Source organism: Ursus arctos, unplaced genomic scaffold, assembly GCF_023065955.2.
Source record: "Ursus arctos isolate Adak ecotype North America unplaced genomic scaffold, UrsArc2.0 scaffold_33, whole genome shotgun sequence".
Taxonomy (NCBI): domain Eukaryota; kingdom Metazoa; phylum Chordata; class Mammalia; order Carnivora; family Ursidae; genus Ursus; species Ursus arctos.
The window spans coordinates 3,186,370-3,212,604 of NW_026623019.1; the positions used below are offsets into that span (position 1 = coordinate 3,186,370).

The 26,235-nt window shown below is 44.3% G+C and overlaps 1 protein-coding gene across 8 annotated transcripts in view; it reads right to left on the minus strand.

The window, feature by feature from the left end:
* AUH (AU RNA binding methylglutaconyl-CoA hydratase) overlaps window positions 1-26,235 on the minus strand; it is a 343,374-nt gene that overhangs the window by 189,302 nt on the left and 127,837 nt on the right. For 7 of the 8 annotated variants that reach the window (XM_057305616.1, XM_057305615.1, XM_026519204.4 and 4 more), the window contains one exon: window positions 1,070-1,257. In XM_057305616.1, coding sequence (XP_057161599.1) covers window positions 1,070-1,257 — 188 coding nt within the window. The other variant, XM_057305617.1, reaches the window with a different exon arrangement.

Below are 26,235 nucleotides of genomic sequence, written 5' to 3' on the forward strand. Positions count from 1 at the left end.
CAGAAGGATCCGTAGCCCCCGAACAGGTTACGAGTCCTGTTAGCATCAAACAGTGGATTTCGAGAGGAAGTAACTCTGATTCCAGTACTGGTGAGGGAGTAACAAAACCTAAAACTCCACTAGGGATAAAGACAAATCACTCGTTACTTGCATAGCAAAAGTCTTCTAACCTGTGAATTCAGAAGAAAGGAATATCTGGAAAATACACCAAAAAGAGAGAACAAAGAAGCCCCTGGAACAGGCCCCATGACGCACCACTGCTAACGTTGCTCATAAGAACTGTCATTTGTGAGTAAATGCACAGCGTATTCCAGACTTGAAAGTTTCAATGTGGGGAAGAATACTGTGCACAAAGGAGTTAAAAAGTGCTGACACCACCATAAAAACGAACACAAGGAGGGGAGCCTGGGGGGCTCAGTCTGCCTTTGGCTCAGGTCATGATCACAGGGTCCTGGGATCGAGTCCCGCACCAAGCTTCCTGCTCTGCAGAGCGTCTGCTTCTTCCTCTCTCACTCCCTCCTTCTCTCCCCTCTCCCTGCTTGTGCTCTCTCTCTCAAATAAAAAAAACAAAAAGCAAGAGACGAGCGCAAGGAGACACACCATGGCTGCTGCGCAGGCAGGTCACCTCAAACCCAGCTGTGGCACGAGAGCCCATGCTGGGGTAACCGCCTCTGGCCTCCCCAGCACCATGTCTCCGTGGGCTTCAGCTTGGGGCTGACTCAACGTGACAGCCCATCCATGGCTGTTTCTCTCCACGTGCACAGCTCAGATCAGGAGGCTCAGACGGCTAACGATGTTCGTCCCCGGGAAACTGCCTCACGTGCCAATGTGGGCGTCATGTATTATCAGAGCCTGGCTACAGCATGGGCCCCTGACCATCTTTCAATCTTCAATTCTAATTCTGAAGGCCCTTCATGTTAATCTAATTTACTGTTTGCGGCTGTAGGGCTACCATGGACTTTTCTGCTTGGAAAACAAGACAAGCACATCATAGGTATGTGAGACTGTTCTGTCAATTTGCTACAAAACTATTTAAACAGAGAAAAAAAGAAAATGTAATTAGCAATACCTGAGGTAAAAACTCTCTTGCGAGGTCCAAGGCCTTGCAGTAGGCAGCATCCCCCTCCTGGTTCTGCTCTAGAACATGGCTGATCAAGCCCACGGCTTTGGCTTCTTGGCCATCGAGCACACGTGCAGAGAAGATGAGCTCTTTGGCCAGGGACATGCCGATTGCGCGTGGCAGGCGCTGTGTTCCCCCTGCAGAGAGAATGGGGGGAAAGCAGGCAATGATTTCATACCTTTCAGTCTTAACATTTCAATGTTTCACTTCTTGGGGGCCAGAAGTTTTTATGTCAAGATTAGTAACTGGAAAACTACTTCAAAGCAGAATCTAATTAGTTTATCAAATTAACACTACCCAGGGCGTCTGGGTGGCCCAGTCAGTTAAATGTCTGCCTTCAGGTCGGGTTATGATCCCAGGGTCTTGGGATGGAGCCCCCATGTCGGACTCCCTGCTCAGGGAGTCTGAGTCAGAGTCTGCTCCTCCCTCTCCCTGTGCCTGCACCCTTGCTCCTGCTTTCTCTCTCTCTCTCATGCTATCAAATAAATACATAAAATCTTTTTTAAAAAATTAATACTACCCAAAAAAGAACGTGCGTATCTTCTGTAACTGTTAAAAGAGATTCTGGCACTGCTTACTCGTTGCAACACAGCTGGCGTGTTCTTGAATCGAATCCACAAGCATGACCACATCCAGGGCCACACAATGCACAGCGGTGGGCAAGTAGCACCGTCCCTCAGCCCGTTCACTGGAGGGATGACCGGTCCTTATGGCTGGGCACCTCACTTTCAGTTTAGGTAAAACTTGTCAGAGACTGAGACATTCAACTCACCATGTGCTTTTTAAAGAAATCACTGACGGTAAATGAACTGCACACTAATTTTAATTTAATAAAAAGGAAATCAGGTAATTACTGGTGAAAACAGGCTCTGTCCTGGTGGCGCGTATGCTTTCAACACCAGCACGAATCACCCACCTCCCCTCCCCTCCATTACGTTCTAGCGACAAGGCCAGGATCTCCTTAAAAAGAAAGCTAGACAAAAGCAGGCAATATTCTTATTTGGAAGCCTCCATTTCTACCAACAAGAACATGGAAGTGGCTGCAACGTTAGGGTTCATCTAAATCTCATCCTCAGGGATGGCTGCTGGGCCAGGAAGCAGGGGAGCAGCGACTGGTGGGCTGCAGAGAGAGCACACGGACGGCCTGCCATCCAAACACTCACCATGTTTTGTTTGGCCCACAAAGTTTAGATTTTTTTTTTTTTTTCCTGTATGAGTTACCAACATTTAAAAAGTGGGTGGACGATTTCTGCCCAAAACTCATTTCCACCTGGAAGGCCCCTGCAGATGCAAGGGCTCAAGCTGGCCGCACCTGCACCCCCCAGCTTCCTGCAGGGCTTGAGATGGACAAGCTCTGCTTTCTGTTCAACAACTCGAAAAGGAAAGCAAAATCTTCTCTTATCCACGTCTCAATCCAAAGTGGCAAAGTGAAAAATAAAGATCACAAGTTCCAGAAAGCATATTTCCCTTCAGTAATGAAATATATCCCTACATTTTCAACACACGAAGCACGCCTGCATTGGAGGAACATAGCTTAAGATGCTATTATTAAGCAACTACATTAAGAACCACGAGCAGTTATTTAGGAAATGGGGGTGATTTGGAAAAACAAACAGACACACGCAAACCTCAATGAATTGGAAAGGACTGCTATTTTCAATAGGGACTGGGTTTGAACATCAATGAGCACTGCTTCTGCAAAATACAGTTTATTAAGTGCCCAAGCAGTGAGAGATGGTGAATTTGCAAGTGTTTTACTTGATACGGCAGAAAACGTGTGTCTGAAAAAATGAAGCACTGACAAATTTAAATCGAACTATAAACAGTGATGTTGCTCAGCGTAGTAAAGACAGGTCTGAGAACCTATGGGACGAGATACAGGGGAAAAGACAAGTTATTTATGGTGTTCCCAATGGCAGCTGATTAGGACAGAGATATAAATACAACCCAGAGAGCTCTATTTCCTCCTGGAGCTGATGAGAATTTTCATGAGACGGAAGAACTCATGGAGATAGTATTCATGATTAGCACAACATTAGGAAATGATTCTCTTTTGTGTTCCGTGAAAAGTTTGATGTAGATTGGCCAAAATTAGCAAATGTGACCCTCAACGATCCTTGTTAGCGTCAGACTTTCTACTCAACTGGAACCATGGAGTATTGCAGGTCCATACAGCTCACGCCCATTCATCCCATCATTTCATCCACAGCATCATCCTCCAGGAATGAGGATTTTGTAGAAATTACAGAAAGCAACAGCGATGAAACAAAGACCATGAAACACATCCATTCCCTGAGCCGATGAGCATCTAAGTCAAGCCCCGCTTGGTGAAATGGATGCGTACCAGAGTGGTCCACTGGAGGACAGGACCGAAGTGAGGGCTGCTGAAGAGAGCCTTCTGTTTTTGCTGGAAAACAATGCATCAGAGGATCTAGGAAAATTCTCACCTTGGCTCACCAGCTAACACTGAAGACTGACATCACAAGCCATCCACCCTAGGAACCTCACATATGTGGGCCATATGGTACTCGTCCTTTTGTGTGTGGCTTACTGCACGAGGCATCTTATCCTCCAGGTTCGTCCTACTGTAGGGCGTCAGCATCTCCTTCCTTCCACCGTAGGAAGACAGAGTTTGATCTAGTCACTGACCCGGGGATGGTCCCTTGGGTGGCTCCCACCTTTCGGCTATTAGGAATGCTGCCATGCACATGTGTGTACAAGTATCTCTTTGAGACCCTGCTTTCTGTTCTTTTGGGTAGATACCCAGAGGTGCAGTTGTTAGCTCATAAAGAAAATCTGTTTTTGTTTTTGTTTTTTTTTTTTGAGGAATAGCCATACTTTTTCCACTAGCTGCACCATTTCACATTCTTATCAACAGGGCACAAGGATTCCAGTTTCTCCACATTCTCACGAACGTGTGCTCTTCTCAGGGGTGTTTTATTTTGGTGGGGTGGGGGAGGAAGATTTGATGGCAACCATCCTAATGGGTGTGAAGTGGTATCTCACTGTGGTTTTTGATTTTCCTGACAACTAGTCATGCTGAACTTCTTTTCATTTGCTTATTGGCCATTTGTGTATCTTCTCCAGAGAAACATCTATTTAAGTCCTTTGCCCATTTTTTAATTGGGTTGCTTTTTGGCATTGAGTTGCAGGGATTCTGCATATATTCCAGATAATAATCGCTTATCAGATACACAATTTGCAAATATTTCCTCCCATTCTGTGGACTGCCTTTTCACTCTGCTGACTGTCCTTTGAAGCATGAAAGTTTTTCATTTTGATGAATTACATTTTTTTTCTTATGTTGCCTATGCTTTTGGTGTCATATCCAAGAAATCATTGCCAAATCCAATGTCATAAAGTTTTTCTACTGTTTTCTTCTAAGTTTTTGTAGTTTCAACTCTTACATTAAGGTCTTTGATCCATTTTGAGCTAATTTTTATATATGGTGTAAGGTAAGGATCCAATTTCATTCTCCTGCATGTGGAAGTCAGTTTTCCCAACACCGTTTGTTGAAAGGGGCACTCTTAAATAGTCACACAAATATATTATTTAATTAGCTCTTTCCTACTGAAATCTTATCTTTAGGAAACCTGTTTGGTGAGAAATTATCTGGCCCATTTTCCTCTGCTGCAATCAGTCTGCAGAAATCAAAGACCGATGGCAGAAATAGAGGTAATTGCCCACTACTCCCCCGGCTAATAAACTTTGTCATTTCTAACTTTATGAAAAGGATGTGCCCTGTTTGGTTTGCCTGGCTCAGTTAACACTGATAGTGTGAGCAAGAGCCATCAGAATGGAAGTTACTGAACCATGGGGCATTATGATACAAAAACCACGCACGATCAATGAGCCATCTCAGATTTCTACCAGTAGCACATGGTCACCCTAAATAGAAAATATTTTTATGTCAACATTCGACTCCAGTTTGGAAGTGCTTCTGTTTGTGAACTACTTTCTAATTACAAAATTAAACAAAACATGAGTGCCCCTTAGGGGAGTCAAGGCTCAGCACAGCACCGCACCCCACAACCAGAGAGACAAGATGTGCGGCAGAGACCTGCCATGAGGGCAAAGGCATCAGATTTTCAGTTCCAAGTGCAAAGAGAAGTACTAGAGAGAATTTATTTCAATTCACCCTTCATTAATTTCTGAATATTAAATTCCAATACCAGTTTAGCGTTAGGTCAAAACAAAGACGCCATGTCGCAGTGGTCAGCTGCTTTTCTTACACCAGGTTCATCGACTAGATCCCACAACCGGCTTACATCCCATAGGATTTGAGTTTAGGATCGTAAAATGCACCTCTAGATCCAGTCTCGGGAACTGACATGATTAAACATGGGACTAAACAGAAGGTTGTCCCCAGTGGAACTACAACTGCCCCACCCTGACAGCAGCCATGACACATTCAAGCTCATGGAGCTCTACGAGCCTCTACTCAGAACCTCCAGCACCGTCCGTCCCAACATGGACCCCTGACTCCTGCTCACATCCTGCTCTAAGGCTCGGAGAGCTTTAATCACTTAAAGCTAGGTTGTAGAAATAGGATTCAAACTTACTTCTGCCTGATTCTTATCTACTATGTGGTAAGAAAGTACAAAGAGCAACTTATGAAATGAACTGATGGCTTATTTTAGAAAATAAAAGGTGTTGTGTCTATTATCAGTACGTAATACCGTACGTAGGCATATACACATACCAAACGGGCCCAGAAAGCTGTCTCTGTGAGTCAGATGATAGCTCTTTTTCTTTCATTTTTTTCATTCATACAGCCTTGCTGTATTTCTAAAATATTCTGCAATGCATAGGTAATATGACACTGTAATAGTGTAATTTCCAAGATGACAACACATGTGTTCACTCATTCAATAAGTACTTACTGTAGCTTCCTGCCCTAGGCACATAGATAACAGCTGTGAAATAAACAAAGCCCCTGCCTCCTGGATCTTACACTATTGTTGGGAAGCCCACAGCAAGCAAACAAATCCATCCCGTCAAACGGTAGAACGGTAGAGTGTTGGGGTGTGGGATGCACAGCTTAGCATGGCCAGGGAGGGGCCCTGAGGAGGGGACCCTGGAGCCAAGACCAGGAGGAAGTGGGGAGTGCACCAGCACACGGGTCTTCTGGAGACCATGTCTGATCCACAGAGGAGCACAAGGAGACCAGACAGCTAGAGCACAGAGTCAGGATATGCAAGTGGCAGCAAAGACAGCCCAAGAGGAGAAGAGCCAGACCCAGTCCCCTGGAGGGCCCCAGGGTTTACTCTGAGGGTGACAGGAAACCACTGAGCATCTGAGAGCATCCTCTGAAAAGAGTGGTGTGGGATCATCCTTCTATAGTGAAGATATGGGTTTGAGGACAAGGTATAGTCATGATGAGCTAAGACGAAGAAGGTAGGTATGTTTCACACTATTTGTAGTAGGGCTCCAACAGGCTTGGAAAGGAATTTCAAAACAAGTTCCCAAATGCTTTCAATATCTGTCATGTTTTGGCTGCCCCATTCAAATCCTTGCTTTTGGAGACCCCCTACTGGTATGCAGCCTGGGACAGTAGAAAATCCCTCCAATGGAGGCTAGGGGGCCAGATCCTCCTTCTCTCTGTCCTAGCACAGCTGGGCAGGCATCCAAGTGAGGTCTGGTCCAGAGGATGTGATTTCTCAGCACCAGGCATTCTGAATGGGTGGCCTTGTGATATGAAGACTTCGTGGACTTATAGGCAACGCAGGGGCAGTGAGGTGCAGACCTGATAATCCTTGTGCTTATACTCTGATCCCTGCCACACTCTGCCAATCAGTGTGGGCTACCTGATTCCAGGGCTTTTACGTTCTGGCTTGTGTTCTAAGCCTTGTTCTCTAGCCATCTACTGATTCTGGGAACCTTACAATAAATGTCCTTTTCTTTTAGGATAGCCAGAGTCAATTTCTATCATATGTTTCCCAAGTCATGAAGGACACAATAACGTAACTAGTAGTTTTGTTTTCCTCTTTCTCAATAATAGGGGAAGCCAAATGGGAGTTTATCTGTTGTAGTTTTTGCAAATAAGATCCATTGTTCAATCTCAAATGTATTGCTTTAGTGACCTACTACATGCCAGCTGCCGTCCCAGGTGCTGAACAAACAGTGGTGAACCAGACAGATTCCCGACCTTAAAAAACTTACATCTTAGAAGCAGAGAGGAAAGAAAAGGGGCAATAAACAAGCGCAGGGACAAGACAGAACAAGTGTCATGGAGAGAATTTAATGAGGGCAGGGGAGCAGCTTGTGAGATAAGCACAAGATGTCTAATTTAGATTGAGTGGCTAGGGAGCACCTGTTGGATAAAAGTGAAACCCGTGTCTGAATGCTAACAAGGCAGCCACACGAAGATCAGGGAGGACACCCAGTGACGACACCAGCCATGTGAAGGCCCTACGGTACAGCCACGCTCAGCACATTCGAGGAAGAGGTACGAGGCCACTGTAGGAACACAAGAGGAGGAATGTGACGGGAGTGCAAGGAACGGGGTTGGATAGGCAGCATTCAGATCATACACACGCAGTACAGGTTTACATCTTACTCTATGGATGATGCAAACATGCTGGAGGGCTCTGAGCAGAAGGTGACATAATCTGATCTGCATTTTAAGAGATGTTTTTTAAGCTTGGCAGAGAACAGATTACAGGGGCATGACCAAAGCAGGGTGCCCGGGAGGAGGCTATTGGTGTCCTCCAAGCCATATGATGGCGGCTTGGATGGAACAAGGACAGCATAGAGGGGTGGGGCAGGGGAATTTGGTGCAAGCGTCCAACACTAATGAAAAAGACATGGGGAGAAAGGGAAATCAATCTATAACCTGGTTGTCTGACTGGAGCACAAGAGAAGCACTCAGTGACACCAGGGAGACAGGAAGCGGTGGGGTATGCTCAGGCCCTGTTAAGTGTAAGTCTTTTACGTACACAAGTGGAGCAGTCAAGAATGTGACCGGATATGCTGTCTAATGCTTATTAACAATCGCTATCACACCGATGGCATTTAGAGCCAGGGCCTGCATGAGATCACCTCGGGAGACTGGTTAGAATAGAAAGGAATAGAGAGCGTCGGCAAGACCTGGGAGATGCCCAGTGCCATGAGTGAAGTAGCAGAAATGCAGGAGGAAGGTGGGGCTCGGCTGCAGCCAACCACTTTTGGACGTCTACCCCCCAAGGCTGACCCCAGCCTTTTCCAATGAACCGGCAGGGGTCTTCTGGGAAAGTCTGTCCTCTTGGGAATCAAGGCATCCAGGAATAAACAGGTATTCTCCCAGGATACAGTCATGTCCGTGTGTGACACCCAGAGCAACGATAGCCACACCTGACCATGATGGAAGCCGGCAAGGGCAGTCTCCCAACTAAAGATGGCACACCGCAAAGACATCACTGGGCTGCCGAACTTAGCAATGCCCACACTGCCTTACTTTGCAACTTCCTGTGATGATTACTTGGCACTTTCTTAGTGTTTCAGCTCCCTGAAGTAGGGTTTCCTGTTATTAGTACCAAGAATGCCTGTGAGTATAGACAGACCAAGGAGGGTGACACGAACACGGTCTGGGGAGTGGGAAGCAAACATGTAAAGGAAGTGTGGTGGGACTGCCATGCAAAGTGGATTACACATTCGAGATCTGTGGTCACGAGACCAGTTAGCATGGTCTTCTGCTCCTTCCCAGCAACTGGTGGCCGTCTGGGCGCAGACTCAGGAAGACAGGTAAGCTAGACAAGTACACGAAAAGAGATGCAGATTAGGACCAGCAAGAGATGACAGTGACTGAGTAGACCGTGTAATGATACCAGGTGAGTGGTCCTGAGTACTTCCTGTCTGACAACTAACTCATAGTTGTCAACTGTCAACCTAGTTGACAACTAACTCCTGACTCCCTTGGGAGGCTGGTGTGAAGGGAGGTAAGGTTACTTATAAGGAAGTCATTGTGATGAAGGACCATGAGACTGAAGCTGGGTGACAGAGCAGGGACGTGCTGAGCGGGAAAGTGTCCACGGACCTGATGATTCAGTGAGGTCCAAGAAGGACTGGACAGACTGACACACAGGAAATCTCAATTCAGAATGCAGTGGTCGGTGACGGCGTGCAAGTCGCGGGCACAACCCTGGCGGTGCGGGATGGGAAAGAGGACAAGATGCACATGGTGCAATCACAGACACAGAACTCACATGCGTGCTGGGGATGGGAGGGGATTATGTACCTAAGACGCCAATTACCACAGCTCCTCGAACAGGCTTTCTGTGTTTTAAAACCTGTGGAATAGCAAATATTGGGATATTGGAAATCCACCATTCTAAATGGGAAAAACAGTAATATTTTCTTGGTCCATCCAAAAGCTCCAACTAATTTCCCCAAATATCAATAAAATGGCTTAAAAAAACCTCTTAAGCTGCCAGGTAACAGTTTACCTGATTTCTGCATAATATTTAACATTTCTAAATACCAATTACCTAATTATTTAACACATAATGAATTCACTGGGGGAGTATGTTTGGTTGCAGAAAGCAGATCTATCAGGTATGAATTGTATTTCCTCTTCAAGACATTAAACATATAATGAAAATAAACAAAGAATTTTAAAACTGCTAGTAAACAGTCAATGCAAAGTCCAGTGGTGAGCGGAGCGAGAGCAGTGAGCGCCTGCTGCCACCCGATGAAGGGTGGAGGTCAGCGACCAGGCGCTGGGAAAGGCGAGGGAACTGCAAGTTCCCAGGGCTTGTGGACATCTGAATCTAGCATGCTCTTAGCACTCACGTCCTGGAAGCAGATAGCCTGAACCACTGTCAAAAGCCACAGACAAAAGTAACAGGAGGCAAACACTCACAATGGATGTCCGTCTTATTGCTTTTGCTTGTGATCTATCAATAACACAAAAATGAGTTCCACACTGCAGTTTTTACATGGTTGATTCTGATTTCTTTTACTGATTTTCAAAATAACAAGGCGGTTCCTAGCATCCTCCAAAGGTGATAAGTAAGTTTCTAGTCTCTGAGACTTTAACGTATCTGATGCATTAGAATCCACAGCAGGTTTCATCTGTGCTGATGGTGGAACTAGCCCATCCTTGGCCAGTGGGAAGGAACTTGGATTGGCTCTAGAGTCCTTATGATATGACCTCAGTACTCTTTGATGACTTCTTGTGGCCTAGGGTCACAAAATGTTCCAAGCTCATCTTGTATATCTCCTCCCCAGACCCTGAATCAGCCATTTTCCCAGAGCCCTGGTTCCTTTCCGTGGGCTGCATTTAAAAATCTGACACTTCTTGGGGCGCCTGGGTAGTGCAGTCGTTAAGTGTCTGCCTTCGGCTCAGGGCGTGATCCTGGCGTTCCGGGATCGAGTCCCACATTGGGCTCCTCCGCTGGGAGCCTGCTTCCTCCTCTCCCACTCCCCCTGCTTGTGTTCCCTCTCTCGCTGGCTGTCTCTCTGTCAAATAAATGAATAAAATCTTTAAAAAAAATAAAAAAAAAAAATAAAAATCTGACACTTCTGCTGGTATTGTGACCCAGCATACTTACAACAGCCATGACTTCAAATGCATATTCTGTATATTCTCTCCATGATTTTGTGCTGAGTTTCAGGGCTCCTTTCTCCCAACAGATGATGAGCACGGAGGACAACCGCCAACAAGTGTGCGTGGGGAGCGAGTCCTTCGGCAGTCAGGACTTCGCTATGTGATGCTACCACATCTTGAACCTTTCCGCTGTCTATCCTAGTAAATACAGCCTCTTTCGCAGGACCTATAATTTTATTACTCTGATTTAACCACTTCCTTGAAACCTTAGAAGTGAACCACAAAACTTGGGGCAGTTTTCTCAAGGTTGTCTAAAGATCACAAATGGCTGCCCTCAAAAGTCAGAGCCCAAGTTCCTTGTGTTCCTCCTTTGCTGTTCTCGACCTGCACACTCTGTCCTCCAAGTTATTTCCTGGTCCAAAAAGGCTGCTGAAGCCTCGTCATCATGTTTGCAAACCAGGCGGAAGGCAGGGCAGGGGACCACTGTGTTTGCAGAGGCACTGGCTCAGCCCTTGCTGACAACTCTACTTTCATCTCACTGGCCAGAACTGAGTCCCATGCAGTGGCGGGAGGCGGGAAAGGTCACCTCCTTGCTCAAGTGTTTTGCCACCAGCATAGGGAATAAAACCGGGGCTCTTGTTACTAAGGGGAAAATGAAAACAGGTAAGCAATTAGCAGTTGCCACCCCAAGTGGCAAAACTGTATTAATCACATAACAAAATGTTTTCATGTTTACCTATTATTTGGATAGAATGAAAATATATTTGAAATGTTATATTCCTATTCAAAATTTTCCACCATTTAACATCTATTATTTTAAGAAGGTGTCAAGAATTTTCTCCCCCTGTATAATCTCTTCTGGGACTATACCACTTAAAGTAGCAACTTCTAGCTAAGCAATGGCTTAAACACAGCAAGCCTGTTTTTGCCAGCAAAGGCAAGAGGTGAACATTTTCACATTATCTAATGATCTCCCCCACTGCTCTGTATTCACTGCGGCCTCGTGGGCATGCTGGCTTCCAATGCCATGGGGAGATGCTGGCCCCAACCTGGGACTGCCACCCTTGTTACCCCAAACCAAAGTCCTAAACTGAAAGTCTAAAATAAACCAAACACAGGGGCGCCTGGGTGGCACAGCGGTTAAGCGTCTGCCTTCGGCTCAGGGCGTGATCCTGGCGTTACGGGATCGAGCCCCACATCAGGCTCCTCCGGTATGAGCCTGCTTCTTCCTCTCCCACTCCCCCTGCTTGTGTTCCCTCTCTTGCTGACTGTCTCTATCTCTGTCGAATAAATAAATAAAATCTTAAAAAAATAAAATAAAATAAAATAAACCAAACACAGATGCTACCTTCCTTTTGTTACATTTACATTATTTAAACAGTTTAAAGCAAGCTTTATTTGACATTTCACAATCAATTATAATGTAATATGTAAATAACTACCATAGCTCATGGATTACAAATTATGTTTTAGTAATATTTACAAAGTAGAAAATGCCAAGCTTTTCTGTTTTTGTTTTTTAAGTTTCTTTCTTAGCCTTTATCTGTTCCCTTCTCTTACAACTTCATGAAAAAAGAAGCTAAAGTAATAGAGGGGGATGCTTCTAACACCCGCCAAGTTGGAAGTTATGTAGCTACCACATTAAGGGTATTTGCTGCTATAAGAGAAAGGATCTCTGACTTCTAGAAGTATCACCTTTGAATATGTCTAAATCCCCTCTCATAAATAGAAAGCCAATTAAGATTACTTTTTCCTTGAACAGTGGAAGAAATATTGCAGGAAAATGTTAGTTTTGGATTATAATGCCTGTTGCAACTGATCGCTATGTAACTCTGTCAGAGGGCTTTAGGCAAAAGCTTTCTTGATTGATCTGGCCTAGATGTTTATAAAACCGACTTCCTCTTGCTTTTATAATGAAACAGCAAGGTCAAAGAGGAATGCACTATGTGAACAAACATGGCATGTTTACCGGTCTCATGATAGATCATGTCACAATCATACAAAAACCATAAAAATATTTATCCTTCAATTTGTGACCAATGTTTGAAGTGTTGTAATACTTTCTGTTCCCTGAGGATTTTTAGCATGTTGTAAAGTAGTGAGAGAAAACACAGAGAGAGAGAGAGAGAGAGAGAAAGAAATAACACAGGGGTAAGTGGGAAGAAAAACCTAACTAGCTAACCCCCAGCAGAACCTAACAGAAATACAACAGTTTGCGCTCTCTATGTTTTATTCTAAAGGAGCATTGTTAGCAAAAGCTAAAAACTTTTCAGAATTGGGGCAGAGGAAATAAGGTTGGATATCAAAAATATTTTTCCAGAGCAAATTAAGCTGACTGGCAACAAATCAAAACCTCTGTGATATAGTTTTCATTAATATGCATTCTAGAAAGCTTTCTTGACTATTCTCCCATTCACTGTTAGAGAAAAAGACATGCCAAGGTTTTATTCATTAAGAAAAAAAATGTATTTCTTTTAAATGTTTATGTGTCATTTTTACAACAAATATTTGAAGCATTGTTACATTTATTTTAATTTTGAAAAAAGATACTGTTATATACCAGATGAAAGATAAAATCTTACTTTTTAAAACCATTGTGAAGACTGCCATGGTGGACATCTGCCCATTTCTGATTGCCCCGTGTCCACCACCATTCTGCGCTGCACTGTCCCCTGCTACTCTCTGCAGCTGTGGGGCTCTGAACTCAGGTGTTGCCCTGAGGCAAGGGGTAGGTAGCTCCAAGGGGTTGATGGAGACTTCCCCCGGATCCTCTCTCCCACCCCAGCACAGACGAGCAGCAGGCAAGTGATCTCTCTCACAACCTGAATCGTGCATGGAGCAAGGGAAGAAGGAAGGAAGCGGTTGGGTTCACCAACTCAAGCACCGGATTTTAGGCAAGCCCGGCTAACGCTGTGCTGCCAGACAGAATTTTCTGTGATGGTGGAAACTGTGTGTCTGGACCATCCAGTTTGGGAGTCACTAGCCACACGACGCTCCTCTGCACTTGAGACGTGATGAGTGAGCTCAAGTTTTAACTTCAGTTCATCTTAATCAATCTAAATAGACATGTGGTCTGCAGCCACAGCACTGGACCGTGCAGGTCTGAGTCTCCTGTCCCTTCCACCTCCCGTGAGCTCCTTTTCAGTCGCAATGTGTGTTTCTGTTGCAAAACCAAAGAAACTCTGATAAGATCTACAGTTCATTTTACCATGTACGGCATCTTAGTAATGCGGCTGAGGTGCAAGGTCTGCACGACCTCCCCACGGCTCACCCATCTGCCGGGAGGACAGGGCCTCACACAAAGGGAGAGAGGAGGCAGCACACGCCCAGCGACAGACGTGTGTTCTTTGGTCCCGCTAACCTCTGGCACGCCCGCACGCGGAGAAGGGAGACACCAGAAGCTACATGATTCACCTGCTCTTACACAAGAGCTGAGCCACGTGCAAGAGAAGTGGGTGTCAGCAAACCGGACTGAAATGAAGACCCTGCTAACAGCCGACAGCATAACCCTGTCCCAAGTCTGCTTGGAGTCAAACACAGTAATTGTTCAGAGAAAATAAAGCTCCTGGAAAGAAGTGATCCAATGGGCCCTTCTGTAACCTGACGTCCGTCTAGTGGTACACATTTATCAGACAAATTACTACTGCTGCAGTAGGAGAAATTTCCTACCTACAGTGACAATTTTATGCCATAATATGACACTATAACTGCTGTATATATGTTACCTCTTTTCCATTTTGACCCCTAATTAATTATATGGATAATATATTTTATATATGTGATAAATGTAACTGGTTTAAAGTCTATGACTAGGCTGCATTTCCCCTCCTTTTTGAGATGACTTATACATACACAATTATGGTTGTCAAGTGGGTATGAATGCACGTATGTATATACATGACAGCCTTAAAGAAAGTTCTTGATTAATTTTCTTTAATATAGTGATATTTACTAAAAATATTTCATGTTTACCCCCCGTAAGTCATATAATTCCTGAAATAATTTAATAGTTTGATATCTATAGATACCAGTAAATTCCACCTCTTTTTGAGATTTTATACTTAAAAAAATCTCAGAAACACTGGAAACAAACACTTAGAGAATACTACTCCCTAAGCCAAATGAACGGCGAGCATGGCAGAGCATAAAGCACACAGTCTGTGCGTCAGGAAGAAACGGTTTCATCAGCTCCGAGGATTTCAGTAAGGACCACAGCAGTCATTTAGTGTGTGCTGCAAGTTACCTCAAAACTCAGTGGCTTAAAACAGTTACTCTTTCACAGTTTCTGCGGGTCAGGAATCCAGGCACCACGTGGAAGCCACGGCCCTGTGCGCCCAGGCTGCCTCTCACCTGCTTGCCTCTGCATCCCCTCCAGCAGCCACTCCACAGGGCTGCATCTTGACCAGGCACATGGCTCCCCCAGGGTGAGCGAGTCAAGAGAGGAGATGCGCAAGATGGACCTGGGAGGTGCTTTCCCATGTCACCTGCCACATTCTTTTGGCAGTCTCCATAGGCCCAGGCCTCACGAGGGAAGGAGCCCCACGTGGTGTGGACATTTAGAGGTTGCCAAGCACAGGGCGAGGTCTGAGTGGACAGCCCCGCTGTAAAAGCCATCTCTTCTGCCCATCTGTCCTTTGCCAAAAGCAGTTTTTCCAGGGCACATTCACACAGTATTTTCCAAAACTTCAAAATCATCCACCAGTCTTGCAAAATGAAGGAGGTGACAAATAGAACATGTTAACCATTATCTTTAAAAAGTAACAGAGGAGGGAAGATGGGGAGAGTATAATACGGAAGACGTTCCTTCTACAAAGCTCATCCCATAACAAACACAGTCTTTGTCAATTATAATCAGAAGTAGAGTAAGTGACACCCACACTTCAGCGATGCTTCCAGCCTTTCTAAAATGTACTAATTTAACTGTTATCAACAAAGAGTGGACCTCCTACTGGTGTTTCATAAAAACTGGACCTGACCCCTTCATTAAATGAGGGGTCCAAGAAGGGGCTAAAGACATAGGCATAAAATCCTTAATATGCACATGTTTTCTCCCTGGATATCATAAAACATCTGGGTAAGCACAGACACTAGAGGATATTACTGATAAATGGAACAATATACACAAATATTTGACAAAATGACTAAATGATGGAGTGGACATGAAAATCTGAATACTTTGGTTTTCTTTATCAAAAGCAGGTCACATAATAAAAATCTGAAGATTCTGGCACGGCAGAACCATTATTAATAAATAACCACCATTTACTGAGAACTTATTACGTACTATGTCATTTAACACCTTATTTCTTCTAATTTTTCTAAGAAGCCTATGGGGCTGCTACTACCATCATCATTAAACAAATCAGAGGATCGAAGGCTCAGAGACATCCCCCATGCCCAGCAGGTAAAGCAGTGGGTGAACGAGGGGAGTCTAACTCTGCGGCCCACCCCCTCTCCTAATGGCAAACCACCTCCCAATAGAAGACAAAAGAGGCACGGCTCCCCAAATGGTTACCCTTTGATAGAGCAAAGTCTTCGTAGGAGCTGATGCAGGAATGTAACTGGGTAATTGGAACAAAGGAAAAGTGAATTATCAGTAGTAGGGCTTCAAAACAAGAGCACACAGTGGTCAATCCCCCCCAGCAACGTGCTGCTGCGGAGAAATGTACTTCAGCGCAAGGCCCACCAGACTGGGGGCGCTCGTGCGCGCCTCCCATTCTGACCGGGCATCTTCCCCCTCCAAGTCTGTGATCCAGATGCAGGCCCACCTCTAACTCGTCCTGCATCCTATGGTTCTTAGGGCCCGTACTGCAGGGAAAGGCCAGAGGCACAGAAGTGCTGAGGCTGAGCACCAGGCACAAATCCTGCGAGCAGGGTGCAGGGCCAGTGCGGCCGGCTCTTCACTCTGGCACTTTCTGAGGTCTCCTGTGTGGAACAGCCCATGTTTTTATTTACTTTTTTAAAAATTGTGAACAGAAAACAAACAGCAAAATGAGCAAAATACAACAAGCCTGGTATTTCACAGTGGCTGAAACTATAAAGATGAATTAATCAGCATCACTCCTTATTGGGAGAAGGGCCAACCAGCCTGTGAAATAACAGTATAAGATTTTGTTATTTAGGGGAACAGTCAACAACTGTTTCACATTAACAGAGGGGAATGAGCCATACTTCAGAGCATATCCGAGCAAGATGAAGCAACTCTAACTTACTGGAAACAAATTACTTCTGTAAGAGACATCCAACACCCAGTTTTTCACAACTCTAACTCCTGCTGCAAGACAGAAAACCTGTGGAAAACAAGTGACCTTCTCCCTACACCCAAAACAAAATAAAACAAACCCATAACTATGCATCAACTAAAATCCCTTCCTGAACCAGCAACTCCCACAACTCATCATAACAACACACGGGTTCTCCCACAGCTTTTACCTTTTCATGTTCACCTGCCTAATTTAGAATAATTATCTGATATGTATTCTTCAAATGTTCATTGTATAGTATTAACAGGGTATCACTTAAAATGACAAAGCTGTCACAATAAAATGTTCGCAGAAAACCCCAAACACTGTACCTGCAGACTTCCTAGTTACTCATTTTGCTCTAGTTACTCAGCTTGCTCATAAATGCAAGGAAACTTCAGATGCAAGTTTAATAAAGATGGTTTTAATTTTTTTGCAAGATTTTATTTGAGAGAGAAAGAGAGCATGCGCGAGGGCGGGGGCAGCAGAGGGAGAAGCAGACGTACCACTGAGCACGGAGTCTGATCTAAGACTTAATCCCAGGGCCCTGGGATCATGACCTGAGCTGAAGGCAGGCGCTTAACCAACTGAGCCACCCAGGTGCCCCAAAAGATGTTTTTATTTATTAGAGTTTCTATTTCAAACTACATTAAGGCACAGATGGACATAAAATATATGTGACATTAACTTGGCTAAATGCTGACACTCTTTCCCTTTTTCCCCAAATCTCACAGCTAGCTTCTGGTGTATGGTGCTGAGGATGTGGGCAAAGGCCCCGGAGAAGACAGGCTAGCTGCTCCCGTTTACCCTCTCCCAGAGTCCTGCTGACTACACACCACACACGGGAGGCTCCAGAGAGACAATCCCTGTCTTCTCCCTGTTCTAGGAGAACATCTGAAAGGAACTTTTAGACACGACAGCTATTAATTACTGCCATCCTAGTGAAAACAGTGACAGTTCTTTTACCATTGTTGTGCAAAGATACGGCTTATGTCAAGGGGCACCTGGGTGGCTCAGTGGTTAAGCGTCTGCCTTCGGCTCAGGGTGTGATCCCGGCATTTTAGGATCGAGCCCCACGTCAGGCTCCTCTGCTGGGAGCCTGCTTCTTCCTCTCCCACTCCCCCTGCCTGTGTTCCCTCTCTTGCTGGCTGTCTCTCTGTCAAATAAATAAATAAAATCTTTAAAAAAAAATATGGCTTATGACAATAATGGACTGACAAAGATGTTCCTTTGAAAAATTAAGTTTGAGATGAAAATATTAAAATTTAGCCATACTGTCAGTATTTGAAATGGAAAACTCTTTAAACACTGGAAACATAATATGCATTGATTACAAATTTAAAATATATGCTGCAGATTTTCCTAGAACAGATACTCAGCTCACCGCTAATTCCTAGACTCTTTCTTTAAAAAAGCAACAAAAATTAGTTGAAAACTCGATGTGGGGGGAGGAAATAAAAGGCAAGAAGTGCCACAATCTTATGGCATAATCATTGAAAAGCAGGCCAGGAACACACACGACAGATTTCAAGGATGGGTCACATGCGGCAAAGCCAGTACGCGGGCAAGACCTCTGTCGGTGCCTCACCATCTCCTAGGTGAGGACAAAGGGTGTAATGGCAGCCCCATGACAAATCTAAGAATCAAAACACTTTCTGAGAGAAAGACCTGTCTTCTCACAGCTGTCCCACAGCGTGATCAGATGCCATTTTGGCTTTTATCTGATGAGAGCAAATCTGGACGAAGAAGGCAGAAATGATCATGATTACCTAACCACTAATGACCGTCAACGATCAGCAAGATTTAGTAAAAGGGAAGGCAAAAGTGAACATAAAGAAAGCAAGATCAGAGAGGTCAAGGATAAGGTGAGTGGGAGAAGCACCCAAATGAGCAACTGCGGGGAGCAAACACCTGCTGAGAGCACCAAATGGGCCCCACAAGACTTACAGGTATGAGCCCATCTACTCCTCCCAACCCCCTTATAAGGCAGGACCATCAGTGCTCTTCATGCAGACAGGCCAACAGAGGTCCCAAGTCAGGGCCAACCAGGCACAGGGACAGCACGCAAACCCGGCTGGCTGCTCCTCCTGCCATCCTCTCATTCCTCCAGGGATCCCCAGCCCTGCCCCCTCAAACACATACACACACATAAACACACACACACACACACACACACACACACACACACACACGTGCGTGCCTGCACACCTGGATTTCACTGAGCCTTTCCTTCTCATGCTGCCAACAGTGATACAGGGGCTGGAGATGGGGATGGGTGCAGAGCCCTGCTGTCCTCAGAGTCCTGGCCCCTGTCCCTAGCTGGGGAACACAGTGATAAACACAGTGATGAACAGGTGTATCCTGTGTAACAGGTATGGCCCAGATTAGGCAGAGGCAGCCGGGGGCAGGGCTTCCACACAGCTGCACAAAGGTCTGCCTCCAGCGCCTGGGGGGTGAATACTGCTGCCCTGCTCCCCTCCTCCCAGTCTCTCAGGTGACAGGAACACAGCAGCACTCAGCCCTCAACCCAAAGTTCATCATGACCTGAGCCGAAGGCAGACACTTATCCAACTGTATAGCAGAACAACAATCCCGAATGAGGCTCGTGTTAAAAAAGCACGTGGGCAATGAAAGAGACCCAGCATGGGAGCTCTAGAAAACCCCACCAGCCTCCCCGCTCCTCCAGGTGACCACAGCAGCCACCCGCAGAGGAGAGCAAAGGCACACGCGTGCCAGACACACCGTTCTTCACTGAAGGAAAGCCCAGCGCAAGAACTAATGGAAAGTTCCCATAATTCAGAGAGGACATGAAATCAATACATGAGATGCAAAGAGGCGATGATAAATCAAAACTGAAACATGAAGAAGACTGCAAAGCTAAGAAACCACTAAGGACCAAAATAACACTACCACAGAAGTAATAAATGAAGTAGAAACAGCATCTCATAAAAGAAATAAGGCGAAGACATCATGCTAAAGGCAAAATACTTGCAAAAGAAGGTACTCCGTGCACATGAGTAGGTGAGAAGCTAAGCAAACAGAGGACGACCACTTAGCAATGAGAACGGCTGCTCCTTATGGAACGTAAGCCCACAGGCTGTGGATGGAAAGCCTCACCATGAGGACGGCCAAACTGAAGGCTGGGAGGAGTCTGGGTCCCTCACTGTCCACACCAGCAACTGCCTCCCCGAATCCTCAGAGGAGACGCCCAGGCCCTGCTCTGGCTGGGTTGGCCCAAATCTCCACCCCCTGGCTCCTCCTGCCCGCCCCTCCCCAACCCTCAGCCCCTCATTCTCTGCTTCCCTCCTCTGCACCCTAGTCTTCCTGTTACTGGAAGTCAGCCGCGTTCAGGCTCGGAGTAATCTTAAATCCCCTCCTTAATCTTGCCATTCCCTTCACTGTTCATGGCATGCAACTGGCAACCCTCAACCATGCACAAAACCGCCCTTGTCCCCTCTCGGATTCTGCAGCGGGACAGCACCACATGGCTGCAGGCAATCTCGAGGTCTATGGAATGATGCCACCCAGAGTTCAGCCCGGGTGCCAGGGCACAACCCTGGTCAAGAGAACTCTCCTGCAATGCCCACGGGTGGACCCATGTGGCACCACGCCTGCACTGTCTCTAAAAGGCATCTCTCTCCTCTCCACTCACAAAGGCTCTGCAGAGTCTGTCTCGTCCCCTCCCTCCCTCGCAGACATCTGCACTCAGGCAGCACCTCCCTTCCCAGCTTCTCCATCTGCACAGGTGCTGTCTACTTCCTGCGCCCTTCCTCATCCGCCCACACTGCTGGTCTCAGAAACAGGGAGCACCCCCTCTCCAGTTTAAAAGGAATCCCTCTATTTCTACCAGGATCCGAGACCTTGGGTCACCATACTGTTTTTATCCTCTCTGTATCACCGAGACCTCCTGCTTCCTGGGTCTACTACTTCTGACTGTAAGCCTGCTCCCTCCATTCCCACGGGTAGGTCTTCACTAACACACTGGCCTTCAGTTGCAGGGCCCCTGGCGGACACCTATGCTACAATGGCCCAGAGCAGCATTTCAGAAATAAGCTTGCTTGTCTGCAGCCGCAGTATCACACAGCTGCTTTTTTCCTGTTTCCCCCTTTATTATTTTTTCTTTACTGAAGTCGCTGACAGGCAATATTATGTAACTTTCAGGTATACAACATCGTGACTCAACATTTATACACATTATGAAATAGTCACGACAGGTCTAGCAACCATTCATTACCATACGTAATTATTATAATATTATCGACTGTTTTCTCTGTGCTGCACGTAACATCCCACGACTTACTTATTTTATAACTGGAAGTTTATACATCTAAATCCCCTTCACCTATTTCACCCCTCCTCCCACCTCCCCACTCTGGGAACACTGGTTTGTTCTCTGTCGTTAGGAGTCTGTTTCTGTTTTGTTTATTTGTTTTGTGTCTTAGATTTGACATCTAAATAAAAGGCATGTGTCCCTCTCTTTTATCACTTAGTAGAACAATACTCTCCAGGTCCTCTTGTGTTGCCACAGATGACAAGATCTCATTCCTTTTTATGGCTAAGTAATATTCCTGTGTGTGTGCACGCACATATGTGTGTGTGTGTGTGTGTGTGTCTGTGTGTGTGTGACATCTTTATCCACTGATCTCCTGATGAGACACTTGAGTTGCTTCCCTATCCCAGCTACTGTAAATACTGCTACAATAAACATGGGGGTGCAGATGTCTTTTCAAATTAGTGTTTTCATTTTCTCTGAATACCCGGGAGTGGGATTGCTAGATCATATGGTATTTTTGTTTTTAATTTTTTGAGGAATCTCCATACCGTTTTCTATCCTGGCCGTACTAACTTACATTCCCACCAGCACTGCAGGAGGGTTTCCTTTTCTCCACATCCTTGCCAACACTTGTTATATCCTGTCTTTTTGATACTTAACCATTGTGACAGGTGTGAGGTGATATCTCATTGTGCATTTCCCTGATGGTGAGTGATGTTGAGCACCTTTTCATGTGTAGACTGCCTATCTGTATGTATGTCTACTTAAAAAAAATATCTACTTGGGGTGCCTGGGTGGCACACCCAACTCTTGATTTCGGCTCAGGTCATGATCTCAGGGTCATGAGATCGAGCCCCATAACGGCTAATGGCTCCACGCTCAGCTCGGAGTCAGCCTGAGTTTCTATCCTTCACCCTCTGCCTCCCTCCGCTCAGGCACTCCCCCCTCCAAATACATACATACATACATAAAATCTTTGGGGGAAAAATGTCTACTCAAGTCTGCTGCCCATTTTTTAACTGGATTGCTTGTTGTTTTCCTGTTGAGTTGTATGAGTTCTTTACGTATTTCGGCTATTCACCCCTTAGAGGATGTATCATTTGTAAATATCTTCTTCCATTCGGTAGGTTGGTTGCCTTTTCCTTTTGTTGATGGTTTCCTTCACTATGCAAAAGCTTTTTATTTTGATGTAGTGCCAATAGTTTATTTTTGCTTTTGTCCCCCATGTCTGAGGAGAAAGATCCAAAAACATATTGCCAAGACTGATATCCAAGAGCTTAGAGCCTGCGTTTCCTTTCATGAGTTTTAGAGTTTCAGGTTGTACATTTAAGTTACTCCGCTTTGAGCTTATTTTTGTGTATGGTGTAAAAAAGAGGTCCAGTTTCATTCTTTTGCGTGTAGCTGTCTAGTTTTCCCAACATCGTTTGTTGAAAAGACTGTCTTCTCCCCATTGTATATTGTCATAGATTAACTGTCCTCTTTGTCATAGACTAATTGACTATATAAGTGTGGGTTTGTTCTGAGGTCTTTATTAAGTTCCACTGACTATGCATCTGGTTTTGTGCCTGTACCATTCTGTTTTGATTACTGTAGCTTTGTCATGTATCTTGAAATCAGGGGGTGTGATGTCCCCAGCTCTGTTCTTCTTTCTCAAAATTGCTTTGGCAATTCAGGGTCTTTTCTGGTTTCATACAAATGTTAGGACTATTTATTCTAGTTCTGTGAAAAATGCTGTTGGTATTTTAATAGGGATTGCATTAAATCTGTAGACTGCACTGGGCAGTACGGAGATCTTAACAGTATCAATTCTTCCAATCCACAAACATGGTATATTTTTCCATTTATTTGTATCATTTTCAATTTCTTTCATCAATGTCTTATTAGAGTTTTCAGAGTACAGGTCTTTCACTTGTATAAATTTATTCCCAGGTATTTTAGTCTTTTTGATGCAATTATAACTGGAATTGTTTTCTTGATTTTTCTTTATACTGGTTTATATATTTGCAGCGGATGTCTATGTATTAGTTCTGTACGCTACAACATTACTGAATTCATCTACTAGGTGCAATAGCATCTTTAGCATCTTGGTGGAGTCTTTAGGGTTTTCTATATATACTATCACGTCACCTGTAAATAGTCACAGTTTGACCTCTTCTTACCAATTTGGATGCTTTTTATTTTTCTTGTCTGACTGCTGTGGCTTGGACTTCTAGTACTATGTTGAATAAAAGTGGCAAGAGTAGGCATTCTTGTGTGGTTTCTAATCTTAGAGAAAAACCTTTCAGCTTTTTAACACTGAGTATGTTAGCTGTGGGCCTGCCACGCATGGCCTTTACTATGCTGAAGTACCTTTCCTTTATATTCGGTTTGCTGTGTGTTTACCATAAATGGATGTTGACTTGGTCAAATGCTTTTCTGCATCTATTGAGGTGACCATACGGCTTGTAGCCTTCATTTTGTTAATGGAGTGTATCACGCTGATTACTCTGCATATATTAAACCATCCTTACATCTCTGGGATAAATCCCACTTGATGGTGGCATATGGTCCTTTTAATGTATTGCTGCATTTGTTTTGCCATCATCAAAGATATTGGCCTGTAATTTTTGGTTTTAGTAGTGTGTGTTTGGTTTTGGTGTCAGGGTAATGCTAGACTCATAGAATGAATCTGGAAGTATTCCTTCCTCTTCAATTTGTTGGAATAGTTTGAGAAAAATAGGTTTTAGCTCTTCTTTAAATGTTTATTAAGAATTCAATTGTGAAGCTGACTGATCCTGAACTTCTGTTTGTTGAGAGTTTTTTTTTTTAATTAGTGACTCAATTTCACTAACAGTAATTCACCTCTACCGATTTTCTATTTCTTCCTGATTCAGTCTTGGAAAGACTATGTTTCCAGGAATGTATCTCTTTCTTCTAGGTTGTCCAGTGTGTTGGCATACAATTGTTTGTCGTAGTCTCTTATGATCCTTTGTGTTTCTGTGGCGTCAGTTATATAACTTTTCCTCTTTCACTTCTGATCTGAGTTGTCTCTCATTTTTTTCTGGATGAGTCTGGCTGAAAGTTTATCAATGTTGCTTATCTTTTCAAAGAACCAGCTCTTAGTACCATCGATCTTCTCTATTTTTTTGTCTCTGTTTCATTTTTTTGCACTCTGATCTTTATTATTTCCTTTCCCCCTTCTGCTAACATTGGGCTTTGTTTGTTCTTTTTCCATTTCCTTTTGGTGTAAGGTTAGATTATGTGAGGTTTTTCTTATTCCTTGAGGTAGGCCTGTCTTGCTATAAACTGCTCTCTTAGAACTGCTTTTGCTGCATCCCAGACATTCTGGAACATTGTGTTTTCATTTTCATTTGTCTCAAGGTACTTTTTTTTTTTTTTAAAGATTTTATTTATTTATTTGACAGAGATAGAGACAGCCAGCGAGAGAGGGAACACAAGCAGGGGGAGTGGGAGAGGGAGAAGCAGGCTCATAGCGGAGGAGCCTGATGTGGGGCTCGATCCCAGAACGCCGGGATCACGCCCTGAGCCGAAGGCAGACGCTTAACTGCTGTGCCACCCAGGCGTCCCTCAAGGTACTTTTTAAACTCCTCTTTGATTTGCTGATTTGATGTTGTTTAGCTTTCATGTGTTTGTGTTCTTTCCTCATTTTTCCTGTAATTGATTTCTCATTTCATACTGCTGTACTCTGAAAAGGATCTGTGCTCGACAGGATTTCAATCTTGAATTTATTGAGACTTGTTTTGTGGCCTAACACGTGATCTTTCCTGGAGACTGTTCCGCGTGCCCTGAAATATTATGTACTCTGATGATTCTAGACGGGGTGTTCTGTATATACCTAAGAAGTCCATCTAGTAAAATGTGTTGTTCAAAGCCACTCTTCCCCTATTTTCTATCTGGATGATTGATCCACTGATGTAAGTGGGCTATGAAAGACTCTTACTATTACTATATTCCTGTCATTTTCTCCCTTTATGTCTATAACATTTGCTTTATATATTTAGGTGGTCCTGTGTTGGATCCACAGATATTTACAACTATAATATCCACTTGTTAGATTGATCCCTTTAGCTTTATGTAATGCTCTTTTTTGACTCTTGTTACAGTTTTTGTTGTAAAGTCTATTTTGTCTGATATACGTGTTACTACCCAAGCTTTTCATTTCCATTTGCATGGAATATCTTTTCTACCCCTCACTTCCAGTCTGTCTTTATATCTGAAGTGAGTACCTTGCAGGCAACAAATGATGGATCTTATTTTTTTAACCATTCAGTCACCCTACATCTTGTTTTTTTTCCTCCCTATATCTTTCTATTGTAACCTTTAATCTCCTTAAAGTAATTACTGATCAGGTATACTTACTGGTTGCTTTCTGGTTGTCTTATAGTACTCCATTCCTTTCTTCTTCTCTTGCTCTCTTCCCTTATGATTTAACGACACTCTTTAGTGTTATGCTTAGACTCCTCTCTCTCCGTGTATCTACGATTGGTTTCTGGTTTGTGATTAACATGAGGTTCATATAACACCCTGTGTAGAGTCTATTTTAAGTTGATGTGGCTTCAGCTCGCATACACTCCAAATGCACTACAGTTTCATGCCAGGTCTGTGACAGTCTTCCTTCTTGTGGGGTGCCACGCCTGGACATGGGTCCCGATCAGACAGCATCTCTGCCTCTCCTATCCTTCTCAGTGTGGCTTTTTCTTTATAGCTTTAGCCATGGAAGAGCTCTTCTGCTAGGCTTCAGATCCTTCTCAAAGAGAGACATTCTACATGTTGTTGCAGTCCTGGTGTGTCCACGGGAGGAGGTAAACTCAGGATCCTCCCATGCCATTTCGACTGGAAATCTCACACACTTTAATGTATGTAAGCTGATTTCAGAGAAACTACGTTTATGCATTTTATCATTCTTATTTTAGTAAGCGGTCAGTAAAGGCTAAAAAAAGGAAGGAAAAAAATTTGCTATAAAATAGATTTTTTTTCTTCTTAACTTACATTTCTCAAATAATTCTGAAGTTTCCCTCAAAACAAAGTAATACATCAATTTTGGATTAAAACCAAGAATGATATAAACATTTTC